The 27,690-nt window shown below is 32.5% G+C and overlaps 1 protein-coding gene and 1 long non-coding RNA gene across 2 annotated transcripts; both read left to right on the forward strand.

The window, feature by feature from the left end:
* Positions 1-11,976: 11,976 nt before the first annotated feature.
* On the forward strand, positions 11,977-12,634 carry LOC114744404 (zinc finger protein 462-like). Its single transcript, XM_028932577.1, has 2 exons — positions 11,977-12,104; positions 12,368-12,634. The coding sequence occupies exons 1-2, from the start codon at positions 12,014-12,016 to the stop codon at positions 12,499-12,501; spliced, it is 225 nt and encodes a 74-aa protein (XP_028788410.1). The 5' UTR covers positions 11,977-12,013; the 3' UTR covers positions 12,502-12,634.
* Positions 12,635-17,922: 5,288 nt separating this feature from the next.
* Positions 17,923-18,341, forward strand: LOC114744415 (uncharacterized). The gene is made up of 2 exons (XR_003740095.1): positions 17,923-18,033; positions 18,129-18,341. It is a non-coding gene; the product is annotated as an uncharacterized LOC114744415 (long non-coding RNA).
* Positions 18,342-27,690: the final 9,349 nt, after the last annotated feature.

A 27,690-nucleotide genomic window follows, 5' to 3' on the forward strand; every position in this document is an offset into this window, starting at 1 on the left:
ATAGAGTTGAGTTTTGGATCATTTTAGCGAGAGAAAAAAAAGGAAAATTGATGAAAAATTCCCAATTACGAAATTTTATCACCTAAAAGAACCTGAAATTTGTTCAAAAATTCAGGTACAACCTCGTTCTCAGACTTAAAGATATATTACATATAATTAAAGATATATTGTATACAAATAGGTTCTAGATGCCTTTGAGCAATGGGTTTGGTAAAGATGGATTTTTGAGCACTTTTTCCAAAGAACAAAGATAGAAAAGAATTTTTGAAAAAATGATGGAAAAACAAAGAATAAGAATACATATATAAAAATTAAAAAAATAGAAAATAAAGAAAATTCTTGTGTATGTAATAATTTAGTTGGATACTCTTCATGTCCAGAAGAGACCAAAGTTTGTAGTTGAACAATTAATTAGAGGCAAAAGTTAAAAAATTAAACATAAAAATGTATCTATTTCTCTCATAATCGACAACTTTATTTGATATGAAATTAAAGGACAATTAATGTTGACTGAAATATATTGTAGTTTCTTTTAGAATATCAAAATTTGAGAGAAGAAGTAAAAATTCTAATCATATTCACAAAATACTATCTCTGGTCCTAATTATAAGAGCTAGTTGATTAATTTTTAAAGAGATTAAGAAAATAAGTTAAGTTAGTTATTTGTAATAAATAGTTATTGTCTTTTCTAAATATCCTTACTAATCAAGTATATTAACTAAAATTACTATTATTAGAATGACTACTTTGAAAATATATATAAATATGAGAGATAAAATATATTGAGATTTTATATTTAAGACCGGAGGTAGTAACAAATGTACACATGAAGAAGCAGGTCGACACGGCCAAGGTCCGTGGCCAAGACCACCACCCTCGCCCGAAGGACATTGTCCCTAGACACCATCAGTAAAGTCGAAGCCAAAGCAAGATTCACCGGCAAATCCATAAACATAAGTACGTGTTTTGTCATATGTCTTAATTTAGCTCATACGAAATAAGATGTATTATGTATCAATTTATGTCTCCTCATCTTTAATTTGGTTGATATCCTTTGTTTTGTTTTGTTCCCCCCCCCCCTTCCCTTGCTGTTCGAGCTTGTACGGTTGGTGAATGTGATGTATTCGATATATAGAAGGATATATGTGATTATATATTATATTGCTTTATTGTAGCATTTCGCTGGCTGATTTTTCCAGCACAAATTAAGAATACAAAGTCTTTATTAATTAGTTACTCCTCCAGTCCTAAATATAAGACCTTTATATTTAGGACCGGAGGAGTATAACAAAAATTGAGATTATTCATATATTTTGTTCTTAGATGTAAGAATTATGCAATTGTAAATAAATATAATCATTAGTTTCTTTCTTTCTGCATCTATATATGCATTTCACAAAAACAAGTTAATTACCAACTTGTGTGCAACCAAGTGTACATGATAAGCGCAAAGGTTGTCTGCTACGACAAATTAAGAAATTTGAAGAGTGAACAAAATTTTATTGTCCTAGTGCTCTGAAAAATTAAGAAAAAGACCGTTTAATCATCAGTAGCAAGATATGGTTGAAGGAACCAAGGTAGTTTACAAAACTGCCCCCTTCCTGAAGTGCTTGATTTAGATTAGGTAATAATTAACTTTGCAATAACTTAATACTGAATCCAGCGCTGTTATCGCAATTCGATTAGGAGCGAGCATAATCCGTCATATCAAGTTTTGCCGTAATATAGTTACTTTTTATTTTTAATTTTAAAGAAAGGATTATTGAAGTCCTTTTTTTTTGGGGGTTAATTAGTTCAATATTAACACGAGTAGGCAAACGTAAGGAAACACAATTAATTAATTAACCCAAATATTGTACTGCACATATATTTATTTAGGAGCCAAATGCGGTAAATAACAAAACGTGATTATTATCATTTGATTGAAATAAATGCAAACATAACAGTTAAGAAATTAAAGTAAAATAATGTCAACAAAAACTTAAATTAAGATAAAATATTGGAATGAATAGATGTAGTAAAATTGTGAAAATGAAAAAGTGTTTGTATAATTAAAATAATTAATTTGTATTACAATTTTTTTCCTGCAAATAATATTAATCTATTCACAAAGATAATCTCTTTTAGGCTGTAAGCTTATAAGTTCACGTAAATTATGTCTGCAACACTTGCAACCAGGAAAAATTTAAATAAAGCATCCGAAGACTCACAGTTATATGTACAAGTGAAATCTATTTTAATTTCATCAATTGAGGTCATGTGCTTCTAATATGCTAGTTACACGTAACTAATTAATCGATCAATTTTTTATTATTGAATCAAATGATTTGTATGCATAGAATCAATACATATAATTTTCTTTTGATAATCAATACATACGTTAATATACTAATCAATATAATAGATTAACACTATTCACAAATCATAAATATATTTTATTCATTTGTTAGAGTAATGCATGAGAATTTTCTGTTGGAATTAGATGAATTTGCCAAATTGCATTTGCGCATGCAGTGTTTTAATTTGATGATGATAAAAGCATTCTTAAATCTCTCAACAAATACCGTTTCTAAGTTGCATTTTGCTTGAATCTACATAATTAATGTCGTTCTGCACTGACTTCAAATGTAAGCATTGACATTAAGTATATTACATTACTCTCTGATCAGTTTCTCAAAAATTTTAAAAATATATTTGCTTCTTTTTTTTTTCCCCCTACTTAAGTACCAAGTCAAGTCACAACTAATAGAAAAAAATGGCAAGAACAAATAAAATCATACATAATGTGGCTTCATCTAAATTTTAAATTTTAGGATTATATCGGCAATACTTTGAAATTAGGTGATGACAAGATCCCCCTCCCCCCGGGGAGGCCCCCCCCCAACAAAAAAAAAGGTAATGATAACATCATGTGCGCGGTTTCGTTAGCAATTTAAAGGTGTAGTAGCATAAATTAAAACCACGCGGTTTTGAATTTGCTGAAGTTTATGAAGTAATTAATTGTTGAAGTTGTTTTATTTGGTCAATTTTCAGGCCTTATAAAGACAAATTTTGATCGCGCCAGAAGTTGACATTGTAATTTGTTAGATTACGCATATGTGAGGATTAACTGATGGTTATTCAAATCTAAGATTAATTTTCTCTACTTAAAAACAAATCAATAATTAGAACCCCATGCACACGCACAAACACACACACATGTATAAAGCCAATACATATATAGACAAATAGCATTAGCATATATATATATATCCAACACAAATAGGAGGAACAGAGATCAATGGGTGCCTCTTCTCTTCACCATTTTCTTCTGTTTCTTCTTCTTACCATCTCTCTTTTCATCCTGTCCTCCCAATGCAAGTGCACGTATACGTGTCTTTACTCACCACAAACAACACACCAAATTGGAAGAGAAAAAGTGGAAAAAATTAGAAAAGTGATAATTTAAATAATCACTAATATATATGTGGAGTACTTGTTTAATCTGGACATACATATATATATGTATGTATGTATGTATGTATGTATGTATGTATGTATGATGCAGATATGACGACCATGCGAAAATTGGCTGGCCCAACGCCATCTCCACCACCGAGGAAGTATCCATATCCCCGTCCACGGCTTCCCTGACTCATCTCCACCAACCACCACGCAATCAGGGGAATTGATACGTGTGTGAGTTTTTTCCTCGTCTGCATGGACTAGCTGAGATGGAAATAAGCATTTGTTGTTTGTTTAATTTAAGGTTTTTTCTCTCCTCATGTGTGTGCGCGTGAGTTGATCCTTGTTTTTCCCCTCAAATTCTTCCTTGCTTCTCAGTTTCTTGTAAGTTACAGATTAAAATGGTGGATCCCTTATGCCCTTATGCACAAGGATGTCCTTTTTCTGTTGTAATATTCTTACCAAGTAAGATTTATAAATCTGAACCACATGAAGCTAATAATTATAGTTGACATTATCAAATTGAAGAAGAATAGAGATGGTGGGTGTCTCTTCTCTTCTGCTTACGTATTGTCTATATATACGTATCAAACTTAATTTTTTTTTTCTTGTTTTGTTTTTTTTTCCCTGATTGGCTGCTAACGAACCCTTGCCTTGAAGTTTAAAACATAATAGTAAACCACAAAGCCACGGACTAGCCAGCAAATTCACAAGTTTCTTTAACGTATTCGATTATATGTTCTCATACACACACAATAACGTTAATTATTCACACATGCATATAATCTCTTTCAAGCCCTTAGGCCTCTAAGTTCATCTCAATTGTCTATTTTCATCAATTGAGATCTTCCTTTGGCATGCCTATTCCATGTGATGCAGTAACTAATTTATAGGAAAAACGGTCAATAATAGTTTAATAAATCTGGATTAGAATCAAGTGAATTTCTATGTTGACGCTGTTCTTGTTTATAATTTAATTTGTAGGAAAAAAGTTTGTTTCTAAATATAAATATACTCATAGGATAATTAATGAGTTTTTTTTTTTAATTTTACCCTTGTTGACTTAAATACGTGGGAGAAAATATAGAACACATTTTTTTTAATACCATTTCTTTAGTAAGGGCAAAAGGTGCAAAAAAAATGATCAATTTATTTTTTGATTTGCAAACTCATAGTGCAAATGACTTATAAATACGAACAAATAATATTTATAAGAAGTTGCACCATTTATAAACTATGAATGCCGTATTATTTCTTTTAATAATGTGTTCATTATATTTTTCCAAACAGCTGGATGCATCTCATCAGAATTTTTTTATTAGTATCAGATGAATTTTTGAAAATGTATTTGCCTAGAGCGTTCATACGACGTGAGTTAATTTAATTTAAAGATAGAACTACAGATATTGTTAATGCTATCGGCAAATACCGTTCCTTACTAGTTGCATTTTGCTTGAAGGAGTCAAGATAATAAACAAATCCACATTCTTTTCAAGGTCAATCTAATCAACATATAATTAATTTCGTTTCGCACTGACTTCAGAGTTGAGGATTGACATTAAATATTTTCTTATCTTATGTTATCTTGTCTTGTGATGATATGTTAATTAAGGAGTTGATCATGCTGGAAATCAAAGTCTAACTTCAACGTAAATAAATTAAAAGCCTATCTATTATGATATTGACGATTGTTTTAAAACTTGGTGTCAACAACACCGCGCTTGTATGAACTTAAAGGCGTACTGGTATAAATAAAAAAACCATGGCTTTGGGTTTATTAAAGCTTATGAGTAATTAATTATTAAAGTTGTTTTTGGTCAATTCTCAGGTGGCTCTCTAACACGTAATTGTTATTTGATTTTAGGTTTATGTCAATTTCAATCACTTAATTATTGCCATGGTGGTTTCTATGAAATTATTTTTTTGAAGATGAATAAGTGTGGATTGAATTAATTGATTATTCAAATACAAGATTGCTTTTCATTAAAAAAAATCATTAATTAATTTGAACCTCATCATATATAAAGCCAATAGCCGACTAATTAACTGGCATCGGCACATCCACCCCAAATAGGAATAGCGATTAATGGGTGTCTCTGCTCTTTACCGTTTTCTGCTATTTCTTCTTCTTATTACCATCTTCCTTTTCCTACTGTCCTCCCATGCTACTGCAGGTATATATATCTTTATATCCCACACTCACACACACAAATTGGGAGAAAAATTAAATTAAATTAAAACAGTTATAGTGATAATTTAAATTAAATAATCATGCAGATATGACGACCATAAGAAAACGGGCGGGTGCATTGCCCCGAGCACCGCCTTCACCAAAGGCATCTGATCTACCACCAAGGCATTAGAAATTTTCCAGCTGAGTCAACACAACATATAGAGATCATCATATATATATGAGTTTATTTGTCCTCTCTGGGAGCAGCTGGGATGAAAATATATGTAGTTCTTGTTTGTTTAATGTAGGGGTTTTTGGGTATATATGTGTATGTTGCTTCTCAAGCTTACTGCTCTTGTAAGTCCCACAATGTTATATAAGGATCTCATATGTGTACAATGACATGTCATCGTTCTGTTGCAATTTTGAATTTTCTTCATCACAAGAATAACGGACCCCACGAATCAGTTCGTTAATTTTTTGCATTCACTTCATCAAAAGGTGGGGAAATAATACTCACACACATATATATGTATATATATATATGTTCAAGCTCAGCTCCAAGTGAAAATGTGGTATTAATATTTGAGTCCCCGCGTAGCGTTGACGTTGAGGAATCCCTCTGCAATTAATTATCAGGTTAAGTTTCGCCTAATATCCTGAACCATTTTTTCAGGTACAATTAGTGTCCTGAAGTTATTTGCAGTATAATTTCACTTTGCAAGTATTTAAAATGGTGCGATTTTATCCATCTCTAACAAAATGTTTAATTTGACCATTAAGTTGCTGACTAAGAACAAATTTGACCAAAACTCACATCCCCAGATGGGGGAAGAAGAAACTTAGGGTTCGTTCATCTTGGACATGGTCTGCGAAGAGGAGTAGTCGGCCGATGAAATTCGCTGGTCTTTGCCTGCAGGCTTATCCACGAGCTTGACTATGAGTTTTAACATGAACGAGGCATAACCGACTACCGACACAGATATATGCTCTATGATTTATCCCTGCACACAATTATTTTGCAGTCTTGGCTTCACTCGCCATTCCTGAAGCTCTGCAAGAATGAACTCCAGGACTTCACAAAATCCCAGTTAAATTCCTCTTGGAATGCCCAAAGGAGAGGTTCACGCTATTACAACACAGGCTTGGAAAATCAAAATACTCCAATTTTGTCTTTGAACCTGGAATCCATTCACGCTCCTCTTTCTCTTCAAGATTGAGCAATGAATCCAAGTAAGTGACTAGCTCCCTCTAAATCGAAAGCCTTGGTGGAAGAAAAGGACTTGAAGACTTAAAAATCTGATATCCATTCATTGTCTTCGCTTTGGAGATTCAAACAAAGAGTGCCTGACCCGTGGATGTGATTTTTTCATCGATGGAAAATTGTTAACTTTGGATATGTGAGAGAAATAAAAAGAAGAAAGATGAAAATCAGATGTATTATTCATGATAGAGCACATGCTCATACAATCATTCTAACCCATTTGGGTTAACACTAATCATCCCTTATACAAGGATGATAAACAAACCCCATAACCTATGAGGATTCTTGAGGTGGGAGACCCAAGTTAACCTCCCCCTTTCATGGTGAAGATCACATTATCTCACCCTCTAAACACATCACACTAGACCCTTTATATAGGCCTATCTCACTTAGCAAATGACTCAATTATCCTCTCTCTAACAAAAATCATTGTGGAAGATGAATAAAAAACCATTTAAGGATAGTAAAAAAAAAAAAAGTGCTTGTCAACAAAAAATTTTTAAAAAAAATCCAATCACAAAAGGCCACATCATCTACTGTCATGTGCCAATTAGGATTTTTTGGTCAAATTTATGCTGAATCAGCAACGTAATGGTCAAATTAAACATTTTGTTGGAGATGGATGAAATTGCACCATTTTAAATACTTGAGGAGTATAATTGTACTACAAATAACTTCAGGACACTATATACACTTGAGAAAGTAATTCACGATGTTGAGCGCACCTTAACTCTTAATTATTTATATACCAAAGGGCTACTGCATATATAATAACACTACAAAATATGTCTTATATTTAGGACTAGAAAGTATTAACTATACCGATATGGATCCTAATTAAGAATTAAATTTCGTCTGTATATATCACTAGTTAGTATTACATGCGTACGTGGCTAGTGAGACGTAATTAAGAAAACACATTTTATTAACCCGAACACTCTGCCACATGTAGAATCAAGCTCATGAAGTTAACCTGATCAAACAAACTTTCAGCACATAAATAACATGTGATAATGGAAAAGATTATTTTTCACTTGATTGAAGATAGGGACATTAAATAATGAAAGAACCGGAGAAGTGATGAAACTATCAAAGTGAAAGAAATTATTAAAACAAGTAATTCAGTCATTTCCTATTGTAATCAGATGATTGTGTACGCAAAATCAATATGATATGTATATCGTGATATAATCATTTTCAATTTATCAATATATATAATAAAATATGTAACAAATCATATTATTCCCGGGTTATAACAAATCAGATTCTTTTTTCCTCGTCAGTTCTCTATCAAATATATATAATACGTTTCTTTCTTCTTTTTTAATTTTTGAATGCATAAGAGCTAAAGTCTTTCTTATGTTTAGATTGTATCAATTGTTGTCATCATATACGCGGTTTCATGCTGAATTCAACTCAATTATTTGACCAAAAGCCATGGTTTTGAAGTTGGTGACATATAACACTTACTTCTACTCCTCATTACCGTAAGATCTTGAGATCTTTCTGAATGGTCCCTTATTATTGGACTTTTTTAGTTACTGAAATTGTCTTTGTCGATTTCTAGACTTTCTTAGGGCAAGAAGTAATTATATTGATTGGGTCAAAAGAGAAGCAGGTCAAATATTATTGGGCTCTAAATATGTTACTTATTGCTAGCTGGTGGGTGTCTGCGAAATGATATGTTTGAAAATAAGGGCATTGTTTGATTATTATGAGTATTATATTATTGTGCACTATATATTACTATATACTAAGATCTATAAATTAGAACCTGGCCTGATGACGAAGCTAATAGCTATACTTGAGCATTGGCATATCCAAGAAGAATAGAGACCCATGGCTGCCCTGCCTTCTCTATACCGTTTTCTTATGCTGCTTCTTCTTATTACCGCTGCTCTTTTCACGCAGCCCGCCCATGCCCGTGTAGGTATGTATGTATATGTATCTTAAAATTTATATATTTCTATAAATACACTTTCAAGAGAAAATAGTGAAATAGACACAAAAGTCGGTCCCATAAAAAATAGGACTAGTATTTTACTTTTTTTTTTTTTGGGTCAATCTCTTTTCTCCCTTTTCTTGAAGTCCCTTATCATCATCATCATCATTTGGTATATCCAGTGCTTTTTCTGGATCATATTATCAGTTATCTGAGCAACTGATTGATCTGATTCAAAATTCATGGCTTCCCATCCCTACAAAAATGTCTCTTCCGGGACTGAGGTTTAGGGTTTAGGGTAGACTAACTTTTTTATTGGTTGGTTGATTTTATTTTTTTATTTTTGTTTAAACCCATTGTATCTACCGCTAGTAGTAGTGGCTAATTTCCTTGTACGGTAGGCTATGAAACTCTCTCCATCCGCACCATGAATACTGGATACTTAAGAAATCCGGCTAAATGATAATTGTGCTAAGCCTTAAGATTTCAAGTCATTTTAGTTTAACACATCTGCGCGCATGCATGCATGCATGCAATCACCGAATCACGTGTGTAGTTAAATGAAGAACAAGTAAATTTGGTCACTCCCTTTTCATTTGTTGTATATCTTGATTGAAGTTATCATGTTTTTGACATAACTAGCTACTTGTTTGAGCATTTTACACGAAATTGTAAAAAAAAAAATCATAATATTTATAACTTGTAACCAATATAATTTATCATAAATTTCATATTTATATTGATTAATACTTAATATTGATTGATGATCAATAGTGGTAATTTCTTCCAACTATGAAGATTTTGATGAAAGACGAAAAGCAGTGCAGGTTCCAACTATATATTCACAATAAAATTTTTATTTTTATATATGCAGCTATAACCAGAAGGACAGTCAACGGTGATTTGCCACGTCCTCCACGTCCACCTGTGCGTCCGCCAGTAGCCCGCCCAGCATTTCGCCCACCACATCCATAACATATGCATAATTATTCATATATGCATGAGTTTATATATGCCTTTTTTTAATCATGTATAAGTTTAGGTGTGTCGGATTTTAAAAGTTTATTTTTAGTTAAAGCAGGAATCTCAAGACATGAGAGATCGATCATAAATGTACTCATAAATCATCTTGTGTCTTTTGTTATATATGTCTTAATTTCGTAACTACTACTACCAAAATTATTAGTTACATGGCGTACGTGTTTTTTTCTTTTTTGGATCTTTTCTTTTAAATTCCTTTGCTCCTCCAGTTCAGTTGATGCATGGTTGGAGAATGTTGTGATGGATTCTATACGCAACTGTAATGTTTCACTATGTGATTTTTTTTTTTTTTCCAGTGCAAAGAATTTGATGAACTATATGAATCAACTTTGATTTAAGAATTAAGAATTATACAATTGTAAATAAAGAAAGATTATCAGATCATGATTTCTGCATATGCCGGCTGCAAATAAGCTGGCTATATAATCATTAACTAATTTAATCAGCTTCGCATCCATAATAATCGGGTACAAGTACAAGCAAGCATGGGACGAGCGAGAGCATTTTGATTTCTTAGAATCTAATTAATATCTGAACTGATTATAATTAGTGACTGTTAATGGATAATATTACCTTATGTTCTTAATATAAAAACTAGTTTGACTTTTAATTTGATTTTATAAATATAAAACCATGATCCACTTTATCTTTCATATTTATTTATTTTTTTCAAGCTAGCCCTTGTAGTAGTTGTACATGTTAAGTGTTTCATCAAATGATAGTTCTAACTAATACATATAATTGGTAAGAGCATTTTAAAGAAGACAACACACCTGTTTGTTACAAGTAACTAATTTAACAAAATTTTTTATTTTATCCAAATTAATCAACTTGTTCTTATACTAAGAATCGGAAGTAGTATTCATCTTTACGGATCATAACATGAATTATTATAACTGGCCTTAATTAGTCAATATCAGCGAAATTACGGTAAGTAATTACACTTTACTAATTAGAAAAACACACGTAAGTAGTGGAAGATAAAGTTTATTATTTGTTATTCCAAAATCAAGCCTTGACCATCTTCAAATAAATTCGTAGAAACAATCGATATTTGTTATACTTGGTTTAATATACGCGTGACTAGATAAACGTAAGAAAATAAATTAAACTTGATTGATAAAATAGATAATTTACTGCGTTTTTCAACTCAAAAAAATATATTTTATTGTACTGCATATATAAGCGACAAAGGGATCGCTTTCTTTTGAAGAATTCAAGCTGTTGACTTGAACCTCCTTAATTTATTGCCTTTCAAGGCACCAAATGCTGTAAACAACAAAAAGTGACGACTATAATGTCAAACTGATTCCTTAAATATGTACTATATCCGATCCTTAATATAAGAGTTCATTTAACTTTTATTTTAGTTTTAAATATAAGACTCAATCCACTTTGTCTCTCATTTAGTTTTTTTGAAGATAGTCCTTGTAATAATGATAGTTCTAGCCAATACACTTAATTAGCGATGATATTTTAGGAAAGATAACACTTATTTATTACAAATAACTAACTTAATTAGTTTTCATAATTTACTCAAATTACTCAACTAACTCTTATATTAAGGACTGAAGGTAGTATGTTGGAGAGAGACAGTCACACACATTTGTTGGAAAAGAAAGGTTTCATTCAAGCTAAGTATTGATGGATTCAATTATTAGTATGTGGCAACTGTAACCAGGCCAATGCGATATTTTTTTTTAACCTATCTTCTACTACTATATGTCCTTGACATCCTCACTTGCTCCAAAGGAAAATAAATAATGAAAAGGTCTGAGCGAAGAAATTAAATTAAAATAACACATTGGTATAAGTAGTTTTATTTGAAGATTGAACCAGTCATAATGCTATAAACAAATGAAGAAGCGTTATTATTTCTAAGTAGCAATATCCTTGAAGGAACCAAATGATAATAAACAAATGCACATTTCCTTTGTCTTTCTAAGTGATACATGTTTCTGTCGTATAAGTCCACTTCAACTGGGTTTCTGCGAAAGTTTGAGGAAAATGCGCAATAGATAACTCAAATGCAAGACAATATAATAATTGCCTTGAAACAAGTATAAATTTAGACGCCGCGGAGCTCATAATTATATGTAGCCTTAGCATATATAAATCCAGACCAACAACAATATATATACATATACCCATGGCTGTGTCTTCTTTTTCCCAATTTCTGATGCTTCTTCTTCTTCTTGTTGCTTCCAGTCTTTCCATGCTGTCTCACAATGCGAGTGCAGGTATGCCTCTATGTCCTTGCAAACTTGTAGCTAAATAATACTCATTTCAACTTGGTAAAAAAGTTAAAATTATTATATCCATGAAATTTTGAATTTCTATGCATGGCTCTCTTTGATTTCAGTATTTAAAAACACACATATGTCTTTCTTTACGTTGCCTTGAATCTTAACATGAAAATAAGTCATATTATATTCTTCACTTGTTATAGATTTTATATAAAAGACTGTAAATTTTAATAATCACGCACAAATTATATATGCAGGTATGACCATGAGAAAACTAGCAGGCCAGCTGCCAAGTTCGCCGCCGCCGCCGTTGCCATCTAAATGGATCAAACCACTTCCAAATCCGTCAAGCCATCCCCTGGCGGCTTCACCACCACCGCCACTGCAGTAGAAGTTATTTCAGAATGAAAAGAATAAAACTGCATTAGGATGGCCTGTATCCGTGCAAAATGTGTGATTGTATGTGTTGTCCTTTTATAAATTTATGCCCGACGAACACACTCGAGGCTAACTCAAGCAATAAGAATAAGGTGAAATGTGTTTAGAGATTTATGATATAAAAATTTTCTGTTGTAACAAATAAAAATATGATTCATAATGATTAAGGTACTGAAAATCATTGAATTAATTAGTGAAGACAGTGGCTTGAAGATCAGTAGTATAATGGTGGTGGAACAAGAGCCAAGCCAATCATGATTCAAATAATATAATTTAATTAATATATACAAACATGTTCATATATATTCCTGAAAAAAGAGTAATATTTAAATAGAAAGACATTAATATTCATAAGTAAATGGAATATTTGTATATAATCACGCCTAATCCAATAAAATAACAGTTAATAAAAAAAACTGATATGGTGCTATTTTTATAACGCAAAATGATGTCAGTTTAGACTTTAGACTCGGCAAAGGGAAAAATTTTAAATTCAACTCGGTTGACTCTCCGTCCAAAAATCTCGATTGAACTGATTACGAAACCGTTTTACTGATTCATTGGTTTGACTGGCTAATCCAAATTAGGTTTTAATGCCCTAATAATAATTGAAGATAAAATTAACATTTAGGTAGGGACTATAATTTTTAGTTTTTTAACTCAATAAGTTTTCGTAATTTATTTTGTTTGAAATGGATCCTTTTTAGTTGATCCGTTATGATTCATCCTTGAGTATAAAACTTGTTGATTTTAATTTACAAAATTTCATGAATTTTATGAAAATTCTTTCATTTCATTTAATTTTATTTTAACACTCGTGTATTTCTATAAATAAAATTTCATAAAATCTATAGATTAAAATTTTTGAATCAAATAATAAAGAGTCAAATTAAACAAAGTAAATTACAGATACCTAATTGAAAATTAAAGTAAACTATGTAAGAATTTATGAATTAATTAATTTTCTGATAATTGAATAGACACAGGCATGAGAACCTATATGTACTTTAATTAGTGGTGGTTACGATATAGCAAACCCATTAAATCGTGAATAATGAAAATTGGTGCCAGAAAATTTTGAAAAAATTACAAGATCCCGCCCTAAAGAATTAAATATAAAAAAACCCCTTAAAATTATCAAATTAATCTGAAGTCTCAAAGGATATCATTGCAAAAAATTCTATTTGTTTAGTTATCAAATTGTTCTTTTTACTTTTTTTGGCATGCGATTATTAACAACTTAAAATGTAACGATTAATAACTATCACGACAGGTATTATCAACATATTTTTTCAGCGTATTACAAAAATATAATGCATCAGTTATAATTTTTCTGAAAATTTGTGGCCTTCAGCAATATTCGTATATACTACCTCCGGTCCTTAATATAAGACCCCGTTTGACTTTTAGTTTGGTCATAATTATAAGACCCCAATATATTTTGTCTCTTATATTTATGCATTTTTTTTTCAAGATAATCCTTCTAATAATAATAGTTTTAGCCAATACACTTAATTAGCAATGATATTTTAGGAATGACAACACTTATTTATTACAAATAACTAACCTAACTTATTTCCTTAACCTCTTCAAATTAGTCAACTGGGTTTTATAATTAAGACCGGAGGTAGTAGTTTCCACATAAAGTAAGAATTTACTCAAGCTCATCACCAACTCCAGGTAAAAAATACGATGTGTTAACATTTGAATCCTTATACGCTGACCTCGACCATATATGTCTCTTTCATTCTGTTTTAATTTTTGAACCAAAGTTGCCAGGTCGATGTCAATTATTAAATGTGAGCATATTTTGTCAGCGTATCATGCTTTGTCGTAATTAACGATGATTTTTTTTTTAAACGAGTTTAACTCGACACTCCCGCCATTAAGGAGCACGCCACGTGCAGCCGTGCAGGCTTGCGTTCAGACACAAACATATTGAGGGATTTATTGGACTTCGTATAATTTTGAGGGAAATAAATGAAAACTAAATATGAGACAAGAGAAGAAATCAGAATAAAATAAAACATTGGAACAAATAATTTTGTGTAAATTTACCACAAATCAATATATCACCATTAATAAATATATATATGATAAATCACATTATTTATAATAGTACTCCTTCAACTCTTATTTATAAGTTGTAAATTTGGAGAGGAGTATGTTCTATTTTATAAACTTCAATTTCGTGTTTGTCTTAATATTTAATATTTTTTTTTAATTTTGTCATCAATTATTTATTTTCTCTCTTTGTCATAATCTATTTTATCACATTTTCCTACATATTCTCTTTCATCTTTTTTTTTTATATTTATTATAAAGTCATATTTGAAAATAAAAATATATTTCGAACCTACATGTTGTTTTTAGCTAATTATTTATCATCTATGAATTAATTATTTGAAACTTATAATAATGACGTAATAGAGTATATTTTATTCTTCAAACTCCAACTATTACATAACTAAGTGCGTTATACTAGTCACCTTGAATTGGAGATTGAGCCATTCTTAATGCTCTCAAGGGTCAACAACTTAATTAATACACTTTCTAAAATTTTTTGACCAGAGTACCCTTTCTAATTGCATTATGCGTTTGAAGGAGCCAAAACATAATATAGTTATGCAGTTTTGCGCTGATTTCAAAGTTGAGCACTGACAGCAAATATATCATACTACTCCGATTGGATTGGACCTTGAAGGAGTATTATTGTATGTACTATATTGGGTAGCAAAGTCCAACGTAACTATTATTTTCACGCAAGTCCGTATTATTATTGTTAGCGGGTTTCTGCGAAGTTATACGTTCGTATTACCAAAATCATGTTTGAATATATATATATATATATATGCATTGACTGATTATTCAAATATATATCCAATTTTATTACTCCTCTGGTCATTAATATAGGACTCATTTAACTAATTTGATTAGATTAAGGAAGTTAGGTAAGTTAGTTAATTATAAGAAAAGTGACACATTTTTCCTAAAACACCATAATCATCTTTCTTAATACCACATCTCCCTCTTCTACTTCATTATGGTTGAGGAAGTATCTACGGAGGTAATTTAAAGAAAATTGATAAATATGATAAATGGGTTTTATATTTAGGACCAAAACCAACTCAAGAATTGGGTCCCATATTAAAGACCGGAGGAGTATTCTTGTTCGAAAAGATCTATAAATTCAAAGCCGATGAAGCTATTTAGGGCTAGCATTATTAGAGATGATGGGTACGTCGTCTCTTTACCATTTTCTGATGTTTCTTCTGCTTATTACCTCTACGTTCTTGGTGCAGTGCCCCCATGCTGGCGCAGGTATATATGTATGCATATTTATATGTAAAATCTGCTTTCTTTTATGGTAATAATCGCAAAATATACGTAATAATAAATAGTGTTTATGCATGCAGGTATAACCATGAGGAAACTGGCGGGTGATATGCCACATTCACCACCTTCACCGAAAGGATCCCCTCCAATACGTCCACGTCCTCCTATTCCTAGATAAGGAGGATCTATCTGGCGTCCATTTTAGGGTTTACAGGTCTCCTCCATCATTTGGGGCTAAGCGTTTGGGTTTTTCTTTCTTTGTAATATTTCATAAGCTGATCTCTCTCAGCACAGATAATTAATATAAGGGTCATACAGTCCTTAATTATTTATCATATAGCCATATGGTATGATCAATAATTTTTCATATCCTTAATTAATAATATAATCGTGCATATAAAGCCCAAGCATGGGGACCTATCTTATTATAACACAAAATCTAATATCTGAAATAAGTAGCAACAGCTAATGGATAATATTTTTCTTTAATTACCAATCATAACATTAATTGTAAATTTGGTCTTAACTCCAGTCAAAGTCATCAACTTATATACGATAGCTCCCGTTGACGAGAAGCAGGTTTGATTTTCAATCTCTATATACAGGGCAAATCTATAGTTAAAATGGCTTCCTATTTACAGGTGATACTCGATCGGTGGAGATTAGTGTCTATTGCCAACGGATAATATTCCCAAGGCATGCCAAAAATATATGAGCATGGCCCACGAGACGTAATTAGGAAACACAGTACTTGATTGAAAGATCTAGTTTACTGTGTGCAGCAGGACTTCCTTTTGTTATTAAGTCATCACTATTTCCTGACCAAATTAAACTTCTCCAACCTGCAGGTGCAGTTACATAAGCTCCTTCTTTTCTTAGACCTTTTTTCCTTTTGTGGGTAGAATTTTCTTGAACTTTTTGTGTTAAAAGACCTAAGAATCAACATCGTGCTTTTTTTTTCTTTTGGAGGTAAACAAATTTTAGGCAGAGGTTCGGAGTTCAACCCAGGCCAAAAACAGGACGCTTCAATGTTAACTTGATACTTTTGAAATGGTTTGAATAAGTTTAAATGGGCTGGGCCTGGCACATTAGGGATTTCAACCAAACAATTTCACCAGTCCACATCCAATTTCAGATATCAAATGCATTTGAGGAGGACAAGATAATCACCATCCTTTGTACCAAGAAAAGGGCGGAGCGTAAACCAGAAGGGAAAGGGTATCTCAAGGAAGGGACACTGAAAATTAAAGACAACTGGGAAAAACTTCCATCAACAGTCTGAAACCTAACAAAAAAACCAGGAAGAAACTCTAACGGCCCTTATTATACTGCAATATCTGAGCTTGCACATGCGGAAGAGACAAAATAAAACACACCAACCAAAAAGGTAAAACTAGGAAACAAGTAAAAACGACCAAACACATACAGCAAACCAAAACTACATAACTAACATTTGGAGCATGCACCTTCTGAAATTTATGTACGGTCTACCTCTGGTCTTAATTATAAGACTTCGTTTGTAGTCTACAAACGAGATCTTATAATTAGTATTAATAAATATAGTATTAGATACCAAATTAGCAAGTAGTCGCTTAAGAAAGAAAGAATCAGTTTTTATTTCTCATAGCACGCCGAGTCTGCTCCTTGTTGTGCATTATATTATACCTAAGATGCCTTAATTAGAAGCATGGTTTCATGTGTGAAAACACCGGGGTTGCTTTGCCAAGTCCACTACCATCTTCGTTTTAAAAATTAATTGGATTATTGGAAGAAGATCCATGCCTAGTTTGAAAATAAACACAAATGTGTAACTTTATTCTAGAATTCAAATATGAAATTTGCGTAGTGCGTTGACAAAAGGGACATTGTGTCTTGCGTGTTTTGTACATGACAACGACCTTGTTTCTCTCAATTGTTTTTGGCCAAATTATGTTGAAAATCCGACACAACCATATCAAATTAAGAGAAAACATGAATCAATTTATATATATATATATATATATATATAAAGTACGACCGTGATTGGTAAAGCAAAGAAAGAAGGGGATATCAATGGGGATGTGTTCTGTTTACCGATGGGTGATGTTATTGATTGTGTTCATCGCCTCCATTCTTGTTATCATCCAGTTTACTGAAGCTACTTCTTCAGGTTCGTCTTGTGTTTTTCACACAACTCAAATAATGCCTTCAACTCAAATTTGGGGCCTAACTTTGTTTTTGTGTGTGTGTGTGTTGTTTATGCAGATATGAAGATGAGGAAACTGGGTAATTTGCCAAGTTCACCTCCTGTACCCGTCGGATCTCACAGTGTGCCTCCGGGAAATGGCTATTAACGCTAGTGATTGATGATCATTGATGTGTGTGTGTGTGTGTGTAAAAGTCAGTAAAACTGAATTAAATTAGTATCTACTGTTACATTATTACGCAAGTAATAATTTCTTTTTTATCATTAAAAAATGTGTGGCCTGCAATTAGTTAGATGTTCAGTTTGGTTTGGCGATGGATGGCATCTCAAGGCTTCTCCATTTTCAATTAATAAAGTTTGCAACTCTTAAAGAGAAGACAAGAAATTACATGAATTAATTTGATGATCGAAATAGTCTTAGCTTGAAGCAACAAACAAATTGATGAGGACTCTCTCACACAAGTAGCGATACATGCTTGAAGGAACCAAGAAAATTAATTAACAAATCAAGGCACTTTTCCTAAGTTTTATTAATCAAATGCTTGATTTATTTAAGGTCGTTAACAATGAACTCCGTCAACATATAAAAGACCTTTGTTTAAGAGATTTATCTGCTGAAGAACAGAATACTGTTGTGGCTGATTGGGTTAGTGATGGTACACGGGATTTTTCAAAGTTGCTCCATGTGGTTCAGGCCAAAGTTTTGGCCAGACTCACTTGTGTTATGATCCCTTTTGATTCTGCTGGGGAGGATGTTTTAATGTGGAAAGCTTCAAAGGCTGGCATTTTCAGTATAAAGGGTGCTTATTTTCTTATTGAGGAGAATCCTATTTCTCTCTACAGTCAGATTTATAAACTTATTTGGAAATGGAGAGGTGCAGAAGGGATTCGGGTTTTCATTTAGATTTCATGGTAGACTTCCTACCAATCTTTGGAGAAGCAGATTGTGTCAATGTTCTCCCTTGTGTTCTATTGCCTCGACGTGTGGAAGGCATTTTACACGTTCTTAGAGACTATGACTATGCAAAATCTGGGCGGAACTCTCTTGTACATCATAAGTACGTGAACAGATTTTTTTCCGGCATCTATGAGAGAGTGGATTGCCCTTAATCAGGAAAACATGGGTCTTGATGGGAATGATGATTGGAATATGGTCTGGGGATTTTCAATATGGAAGCTTTGGCTTTGGAGGAATGAAGCAACTTTGGACGCTAATTTTGTAAAGCCTCCGGATCCTACTGCTGTGATCAATCACAGCTAGCAAAATTTTACGGTTGTGACTGAACCTATGATACATGCTGTGAAGGAGTCTACGTTTTGCTATATTTCTTGGTCTCCTCCGTCTTAAGGATGGTTCAAATTAAATGTTGACGGTGCTGTTTCAAAATCCTCCGGGAAAGCTGGTTTTGGAGGTGTTATTACAGATCATTTTGGCAATTGGATTATTGGTTTCTCTCTTCAAATTGGTTCATGCAGTGTCCTTGAGGCAGAAGCTTGGGCTATTTTTAAGGGCTTGAAGTTGGCTCGGGATTTTGGATTCAAAAAGGTTGTACTTGAATCTGATGCAAAGGCTTTGATTGATTATCTAGCGAGAATAATCCCAGCTACTCTTGTAGGCTTTTGTTAATGCAGATTCATAATGTGCTGTAAGTACAATTGGGAGATCAAGCTGTGTTTTATTGGAAGGCAGGCTAATGAAGTTGCTGATGCACTAGCCAAACAAGGGATCTCTGCTTCCTCCTATTTTGATATTTGTCCGAGTCATATGCGAAATTTAGTGGAGAAGGATTGTTTGGGGTTTAATTCCACTTAGCTTTCTATAGATCGTTTGCTTATGTACCAGAAGAAGAAAAAAGACTCCGTCAACATATCAAGTTCTGCTACATGTTAATACTTATTAAAAGTATTCTTCCGGTTCTAAATATAAGACTTATTTTATAGTATAATTCTAAATATAAGACTCATTTTGTAGTATAAATATAAGACTGGAGGAGTACTTTTAATTTTGACTCAAGCCCAAGTCTTAGCTCTAGCTATCTTGCCAATTTTAAAGCCTCGTTCAGTATAACATATGATAAGGCTGAATAAAACCAAAAACTGAGGCCTTGAAATTGTTCGAGTTTACAACTCATGATGAGCTTCTCATGCACCGCGCATCGTTACTTCATATCTTTCCCAATCGTTGAAATGGAGCAGACTTAGAACCCTTGTGGATTGTCAAATGTCATTGCTGTCATCAGAAAGGGTTAGATCCAAGCACGCTCTGACCTCGACAAATCAATGTATTTTATTGACTTTTCAGTCGCATATGGGTTCGGTGCATTGCACAAAGTTTAAGAAACAAGTCATACTATTTAATAATTTAATATTTTATGTATTACTTCCTAGCCATTTTTCGGGCCGCATCAGCGACCTTTTACGTCTGTCCTGGAAGTCTGGTTGTAGCAGCGACACATGTTTGCATCTCTATTTCTTTTATTTTGATGCTAGTTATTATGCGTCCAATCCTAAGTTTTCATCTTCTGATCATTCTTATTATTATTAAGGGCCTCATATAGTTGGAGATTGATGTCTCATATGTGAAACAATACGCAGCAATTTCTTGCCACAGATTTTTATAAGTGCTACATTATTAGTGATATTTAATCATTAATTTCTTCCTCCATACTCACCAAATTAAAAGTGGATGCACGGAAGGTGGATTTTCGTCAGATGTGAAAATTATGATATTATTTTGATTTGTTTTGTCAAGGTAACTGACGTAATGTACTAATGTTTGCATTTTATACCCCTCTGATGAGTCTTTATTTTATTATGATTTTTCATATCTTATTTGAGGATTTTATCACATTTATTGAGCTTAATTGTATTTATTATGATTAATTTGAATTAAATGTAATTTGATGAAAATACTGCTAAAAGAGCAAACATATCATACTTTTATGATTTATTTTGATTGATTGATTTTTTTGAAAAATATGATATTACATTATCTTAAATTTTATTGTAGAAAAGCTAAAATAAAAGGGCAAAGGATCAACAAGATTGAAAAAAAGAAAAAGGAAAAAAAAAAAAAAAGAAGGACCGAATGAAGTTCACCGTTTTGGGGGAGAAGCCTAGGGTATCTAATTGAATCTTCATCCTTCGTGAGTGGGGAGCCGGAAGCAGGACGGCGGCAAGGTCTTCATTAGCATCCCTTATATATATATATATATATGACCACACGCATACTGTGACAACTGTTTTTTTAAAACCATTTTACATTAAATTCAACAATTTATTTAAATGATTAACCATGATAGAAAAGAAGAAACCTTAAAATTTTAAAATCGTTATCATGGTTAGAAAAAATAAACTTATATTACGAGCAACATCGATCGTTAACTTAGGCCTTGGACTTCAAAGTCCAGAAATATCATTCAACTATTAGCCCAAACCAAACTTATACTTTCAAACATACGAACTGATAAATCATTTTAATATAAGTCATGGAGTCCATTAGTTAAAAGTCAACACTATCAAAAGAGTGTAATACGTAAAGTTTTAAATATCTCTGGCCTTCCAACGACCCCCATATCAGATAGTAGTAATTAAAAGTATTAGTTTACAACATCAGAGTATATGGGCCCTATGTGACAATATATAACAAATCAGCACATATAACAAAAGTCGGGAGGCTATACAAGCTATAACAGCACAGTATGCCTCTGGAGCCTTCCCTGATGGGTCACCACCTGAACTATCACCTGAAGATAGTAAAAACCACGAGGTGAAACAAACGCCTCAGTAACCAACTTTCCAACTCATCATACATACTAACACGTGCTCGTGAGATGTCAAGTGGGACAGTTATTAATTCTCAAAAACATATATATATATAATTTCAATCATCCAAACCCTTATTATGGGAGCTAACACACAAGCCACATAAGTTTATCTCTCACTATGGGGGATTAATCAGACATATAGGCCTATCCCTCACTCTAGGGGACGAATAAGAAGCCATAAAAGCATATCCCTCACTATGGGAGATGAAGGAAGAAGCCAACCAATGTGCATCAATGGTGGCCTTACCACGTAGTAGGATTAAACTCAATCCAAAATCCAAATAACAACCAATCATTCACAATATAACAAAAAATGTCTCAATCTTTTCTCAGTATAATCCATAAGATATAAATCATATATCTTTTTCAAACTTTTCAATCACAATTCCAAAAATCCCACAAGACAATTTTCATAGCTCAAAAGATATTACATATCTACTCGAGTTCCAAATATTAAATATTATTCTAAAAATAGCAAAATACCCATAAACAACATATTAGCATATATAACAAGTGGAAAATGGTTACCTCTCGTCAAAACAATACTAAGGATTACCACAAGGTCAATCTTTTGCTCAACCAATAATTAATCTACATAATTAATATAACCACATATTAATATAAACTAATTAATTAATTAAACTTCTCTATATTATTTAAATTTCTAATTTAACTAAATTTTTATTCTAAATTCCCGCAACTCTCATAATCCAAAAAATTATTAAGTATTTTAGAAATAACTTAAAATTTTCTAACAAGCCAAATTATTTATTTACCACCTCCAAATTATTTACCTTAATAAAAAGAATTTTTCACAATTTCCAAATATAAAATTACTATTGTTTAAATTCTAAAATATCATTTTAAATTTAAACCTCAAAATCAAACTCTCAAAAATTCAATAATACTTCAAATATTTATAAATAAATAATCTAATCAAAACTTCAATGGTATAACTACCATATACACATATATTTTCAAAAATAATAAACTTTTTAGCTACAATAATTATTTTAAAACCTCCAGTCACCCAACAAATAAAACTAAACTGATAAAATTTTTAATAATATGTTAAACACCTCAAATAAATTATTCAACTTAATTTTAATTGGTAAAATATGATATAAATCATATATCACATATTTTTCAACTAGAAAAATCCATTTAAGCACTAAAACCAACAAATGGACAAATCTAAACTGATTAAACTTAACAACTCATTTACCTCTAAATTTTTATGAGTATCTTTCACCAAAACTCCATATTTATATCATATATAAGTCTCAAAATTTTCTTTAAACACTTTAGTAATACTGTCATTAGGAAATCTAAAATATATAGGAAATATTCATGAAGAAAGTTTGATAAAAAGAACTATATTTGTGTACCTAGATGATCTCCAAAACTTGTATTACCCTTCAAAATGTCAGAACTTCTCTGCTCCTCTCTCGTTTTCTCTTTCCCTAATTCTCTCTCTCGTTCTCTCTCTTTTTCTTTGCATACACTTCATCTTCTGCGTCTCCTCTCCCTTTTTATCTCCCATCTTTCAACCACCCAGTGTACATTTTCTTCCTGCATCTAATTCTCCTTCCCCAAAATCTTCATTCCTCCCCCTAAAGTCTTCTTTCTAATCCAAATACCGCCATTTTTTTCACGCCTCAATTTTTCCATGCATCGACTTTCCACGAGTCAATTTTCTATGGTTTAATTTTTCAACGAAAGTGTGGAAAGTTGCTCCTTTCTTCCTTTTTTTTTTGGTATTAAAATATTATTGTTTTACCTTTTTTTTAAAAAAAAATAAAATATTAGGATATTACGCATACATCCAGAGGAGGCGACCATATGCACCCACCATCACATATCCATCAACGCGGCACCTCACACGAGCCCATTCATCACGCACGCAGCACCACTCTTCTTCATTTCCATGGCCGACTTGCACAGCAAACTTGTGTTAGAAGTATCCAAAATCATGTGCAGCTAATTTAACTCAGCTTCTTGGAGATGGAGGATTGGGTTTGAGCTTTAGAGTTAATTAGCGGAGTTTTTCTATTTCAATTCTTTTAATTTAATTGAGTAATGAATTTTCTGAATTAGAATTGATATTATTTAATTAAATTTTCTGAGGTTATTGGTTGTAATTCTTAGTTTAGAATTGAATTTTTATGATTGGGATTGGATTTTGCAGTTTGAGATTTATATAATTATATCCAGTTTGAAGTTTTATGTGGTTATGTTATTCTTTTATAGTTTGGATGAATTTTATAATTGTATAGTACTTGTTGATATGAATATATCAAGTTGAGTGTTCTTTGCATAAAGACCCGAATTGCATTAATTTAATCGTAATTGCACATTAATCAGTTTTCAATGATATTTTTAATTTGTGATCGTAGCTAGAGTTCTAGGATATCCATTAATTAAGATTAATCAGTGGTTAAGGTTTTGATTTTAAATTAGTGAATAAAATAACTCCCAGATCATTTTGAGTAAGGATAACCCAATTTTTATTTTCCAAGAAACATTATCTCATATCTCCTTCGAATCCAAATTTTATCATTTGCTACCTTTTTAATTAATTTTATTTCAATTTCAATTTCAAATGATCTTTTCATTTTTTTTAATAAGAAAATAACCAAAAAAAAAAGTATTTAGAATTATTTTTAATTTATTTTGAAAGTAGTTTTTAAAATAAAAAAACAAAAAAAACCTTTTTAATAGCAATTTTGATTTTTAGTTAATTTAGGACCTAGTTAGTTTTTTGCTCCAATAAAAGAATGACTTTGGTTTGCATCACTATATTACAATCTAAATTTAATTTAATTTGACCTAAAGGCGATATTGAGGATCACCCTAATTATCAATAACTCAGCGTCATTAATTATGAGCTGGCTTGGCTTTAACAAAATGACATCATATTGTTTAGTGTTCAACCCGAGCTTTGTACTTTGTCAATTCTGTGGACTCACCTCCTGACGCCATTTTCCCGCTAAATTTCGTTGACTTGGGGGGTTTAACAGGGCACGTTATTGTCGGTAATGAGAACAAAATGGAGAGCTTATATATATATAGGACCAGAGGTCGTATATCCAATGTTATTATTCTTGTTGGGAAACATCTATAAATTCGAAGCCGATGAAGCTAGCATTATCAGAGACAATGGGTGCGTCGTCTCTTTACCATTTTCTGATGTTTCTTCTGCTTATTACCTCTACGTTCTTGGTGCAGTGCCCCCATGCTGGCGCAGGTATGTATGTATATTTATATGTAGAATCTGCTTTTCTTTTATGGTAATAATCGCAAATAATATATATGTAATACTCCTCCAGTCCTTAATATAAGACCTAATTATTGAATTGATTTTGATTTTAAATATGAGATATATTTATCATATTTATTAATTTTTTCTAAATTATCTCTATAGATACTCCCTCAACCATAATCAAGTAAAACATGAAATGAAGATATTAAGAAAAATGATTATGATAATAATCGCAAATAATAGTATATATGTAATAATAAATATTGTTTATGCATGCAGGTATAAGCTCGAGGAAACTGGCGGGTGACATGCCACGTTCGCCACCTGCACCGATAAAATCCCCTGAAATGCATCCTAACGCGCCTCCAATACAATCTTAGGGTTTACAGGTCTCCTCCATCATTTGGGGCTAAGCACCTAGGTTTTTCTTTCTTTATGGATCCCTTAAATCAATTAACACGCTCACACGCGTGCACGTACAAGCATAAATACATACATATATGTATGCAATTGCCTCCTTCAGTTCCTTGTAGTATTTCATAAACTGATCTCTCTCAGCACAAATAATTAATATAGGGTTCATACAGTCCTTACTTATTTATTATATAGCCATATGGTCTGATCAATTAATTTTTCATATCCTTCATTGATAATATAATCGCGCATATAAAACCCAAGCATGGGGGCCTATCTTACTATAACACAAAATCTGATATACGAAACGCAGTACTTGATTGAAAGGTCAAGTTTACTGTGTGTAGCAGGACTTCCATTTGCTATTAAACTTCTCCAACCTGCAGGTCCAGTTACATAAGCTCCTTCGTTTCTTAGACCTTTTTCCCTTTCGTGGGTACAGTCTGCTTAAACCTTTTTTTTTTTAAGCAACAATAGTGCTTAACCATGAAGGACACGAGTCCAAGAAAGCCGAGGTGTCTAATCCTCTTTTAGCCAGCAAATCTGCCACTTTGTTTTTTTTCCTCGGAATGTGTTGAATCTCTACACGCCAAGGCCGAGCCAAAAGATTCTGAATCTGCCAATTCAGGAGACTATCCAGAGTGGAGTCATCATGTCTTTGAATTACAGGGATGATATTTTGGGCATCTGTTTCTAACATCACGTTTTTTAGACCCAAGTCCCAGGCTAATTGCAAGCCTTTATAGATCGCCCATAATTCAGCTTCTGCCACCTCACAAATTCCGATATGGTATGTAAAGCCTGCAATCCACTGACCATTATGATCCCTTAATATTCCTCCGCATCCGGCTTTGAGAGTTGCCGAAGAGACTGCACCATCAGCATTCAATTTTGCCCAGTCTGCTTAAACCTTTTGTGTTAAAAGAACTAAGCATTAACCTAATTTTTTTTTTAGGTAAACAAATTTTAAGCAGGGGTTAAGGTTCAACCCAAATTAAGAGTAGAACGCTTGAATGTTAACCCAATACTTTTGAAATGGTGTGAATAAGTTTAAATGGGCTGGCCCATTAGGAATTTGAACCAAACAATTTCGCCAGTCCACATCCAGTTGCACATGTCAAATACATTTGGGGAGGACAAGATAATCACACCATCCTTTGTAGCAAGAAAAGGGCGGAGCATAAACCAGAATGAAAGGGCATCTTAAGGAAGGGACATTGAAAATTAAAGACAACTGGGAAAAACTTCATCCACAGTCTGAAACCTGACAAAAAAGCCAGGAAGAAACTTCAACGGACCTTATTATACTGCAATATCTGAGCTTGCAGAACCAGGAAACAAGTAAAAACGACCAAATACATAAGAGAAAAATAAAACACACCAACCAAAAAGGTAAAATTAGGAAACAACTAAAAACGACCAAATACATACAGCAACCCAAAACTAGACGACTACTATATGGAGCATGCACCTTCTGAAATTTATATATTACTCCTCCGGTCCTTAATATAGGACCCAATCCTTGAGTTAGTTTTGGTCCTAAATATAAGACCCATTTCTCATATTTATCAATTTTCTCTAAATTACCCCTATGGATACTCCTTCAACCATAATTAAGTATAAGAGAGAGGAGGGGTATTAAGAAAGATGGCTATGGTATTTTAGGAAAAATGTGTCACTTTTCTTATAATTAACTAACTTACCTAACTTCCTTAATCTAATCAAATTAGTTAAATGGGTCTTATATTAAGGACCGGAGGAGTAATAAATATAGTATTAGATGCCAAATTAGCAAGTAGTCGTTTAAGAAAGAGAGAATCAGTTTTTATTTCTCCTAGAACGCCGAGTCTGCTCCTTATTGTGCACTATATTATACCTAGCATGCCTTAATTAGAAGCATGCTTTCATGTGTGAAAACACTCGGGGTGCTTTGCCAACTCCACTACCATCTTCGTTTTAAAAATTAATTGGATTATTGGAAGAAGATCCATGCCAAGTTTGAAAATAAAACACAAATGTGTGACTTTATTCCAGAATTCAAATATGAAATTTGCATAGTGCGTTGACAGAAGGACATTGTGTCTTGCGTGTTTTGTCCATGACAACGACATTGTCTCT

Source organism: Neltuma alba, unplaced genomic scaffold (assembly GCF_004799145.2).
Source record: "Neltuma alba isolate B1F8T4 unplaced genomic scaffold, ASM479914v2 tig00004362_pilon, whole genome shotgun sequence".
NCBI lineage: Eukaryota > Viridiplantae > Streptophyta > Magnoliopsida > Fabales > Fabaceae > Neltuma > Neltuma alba.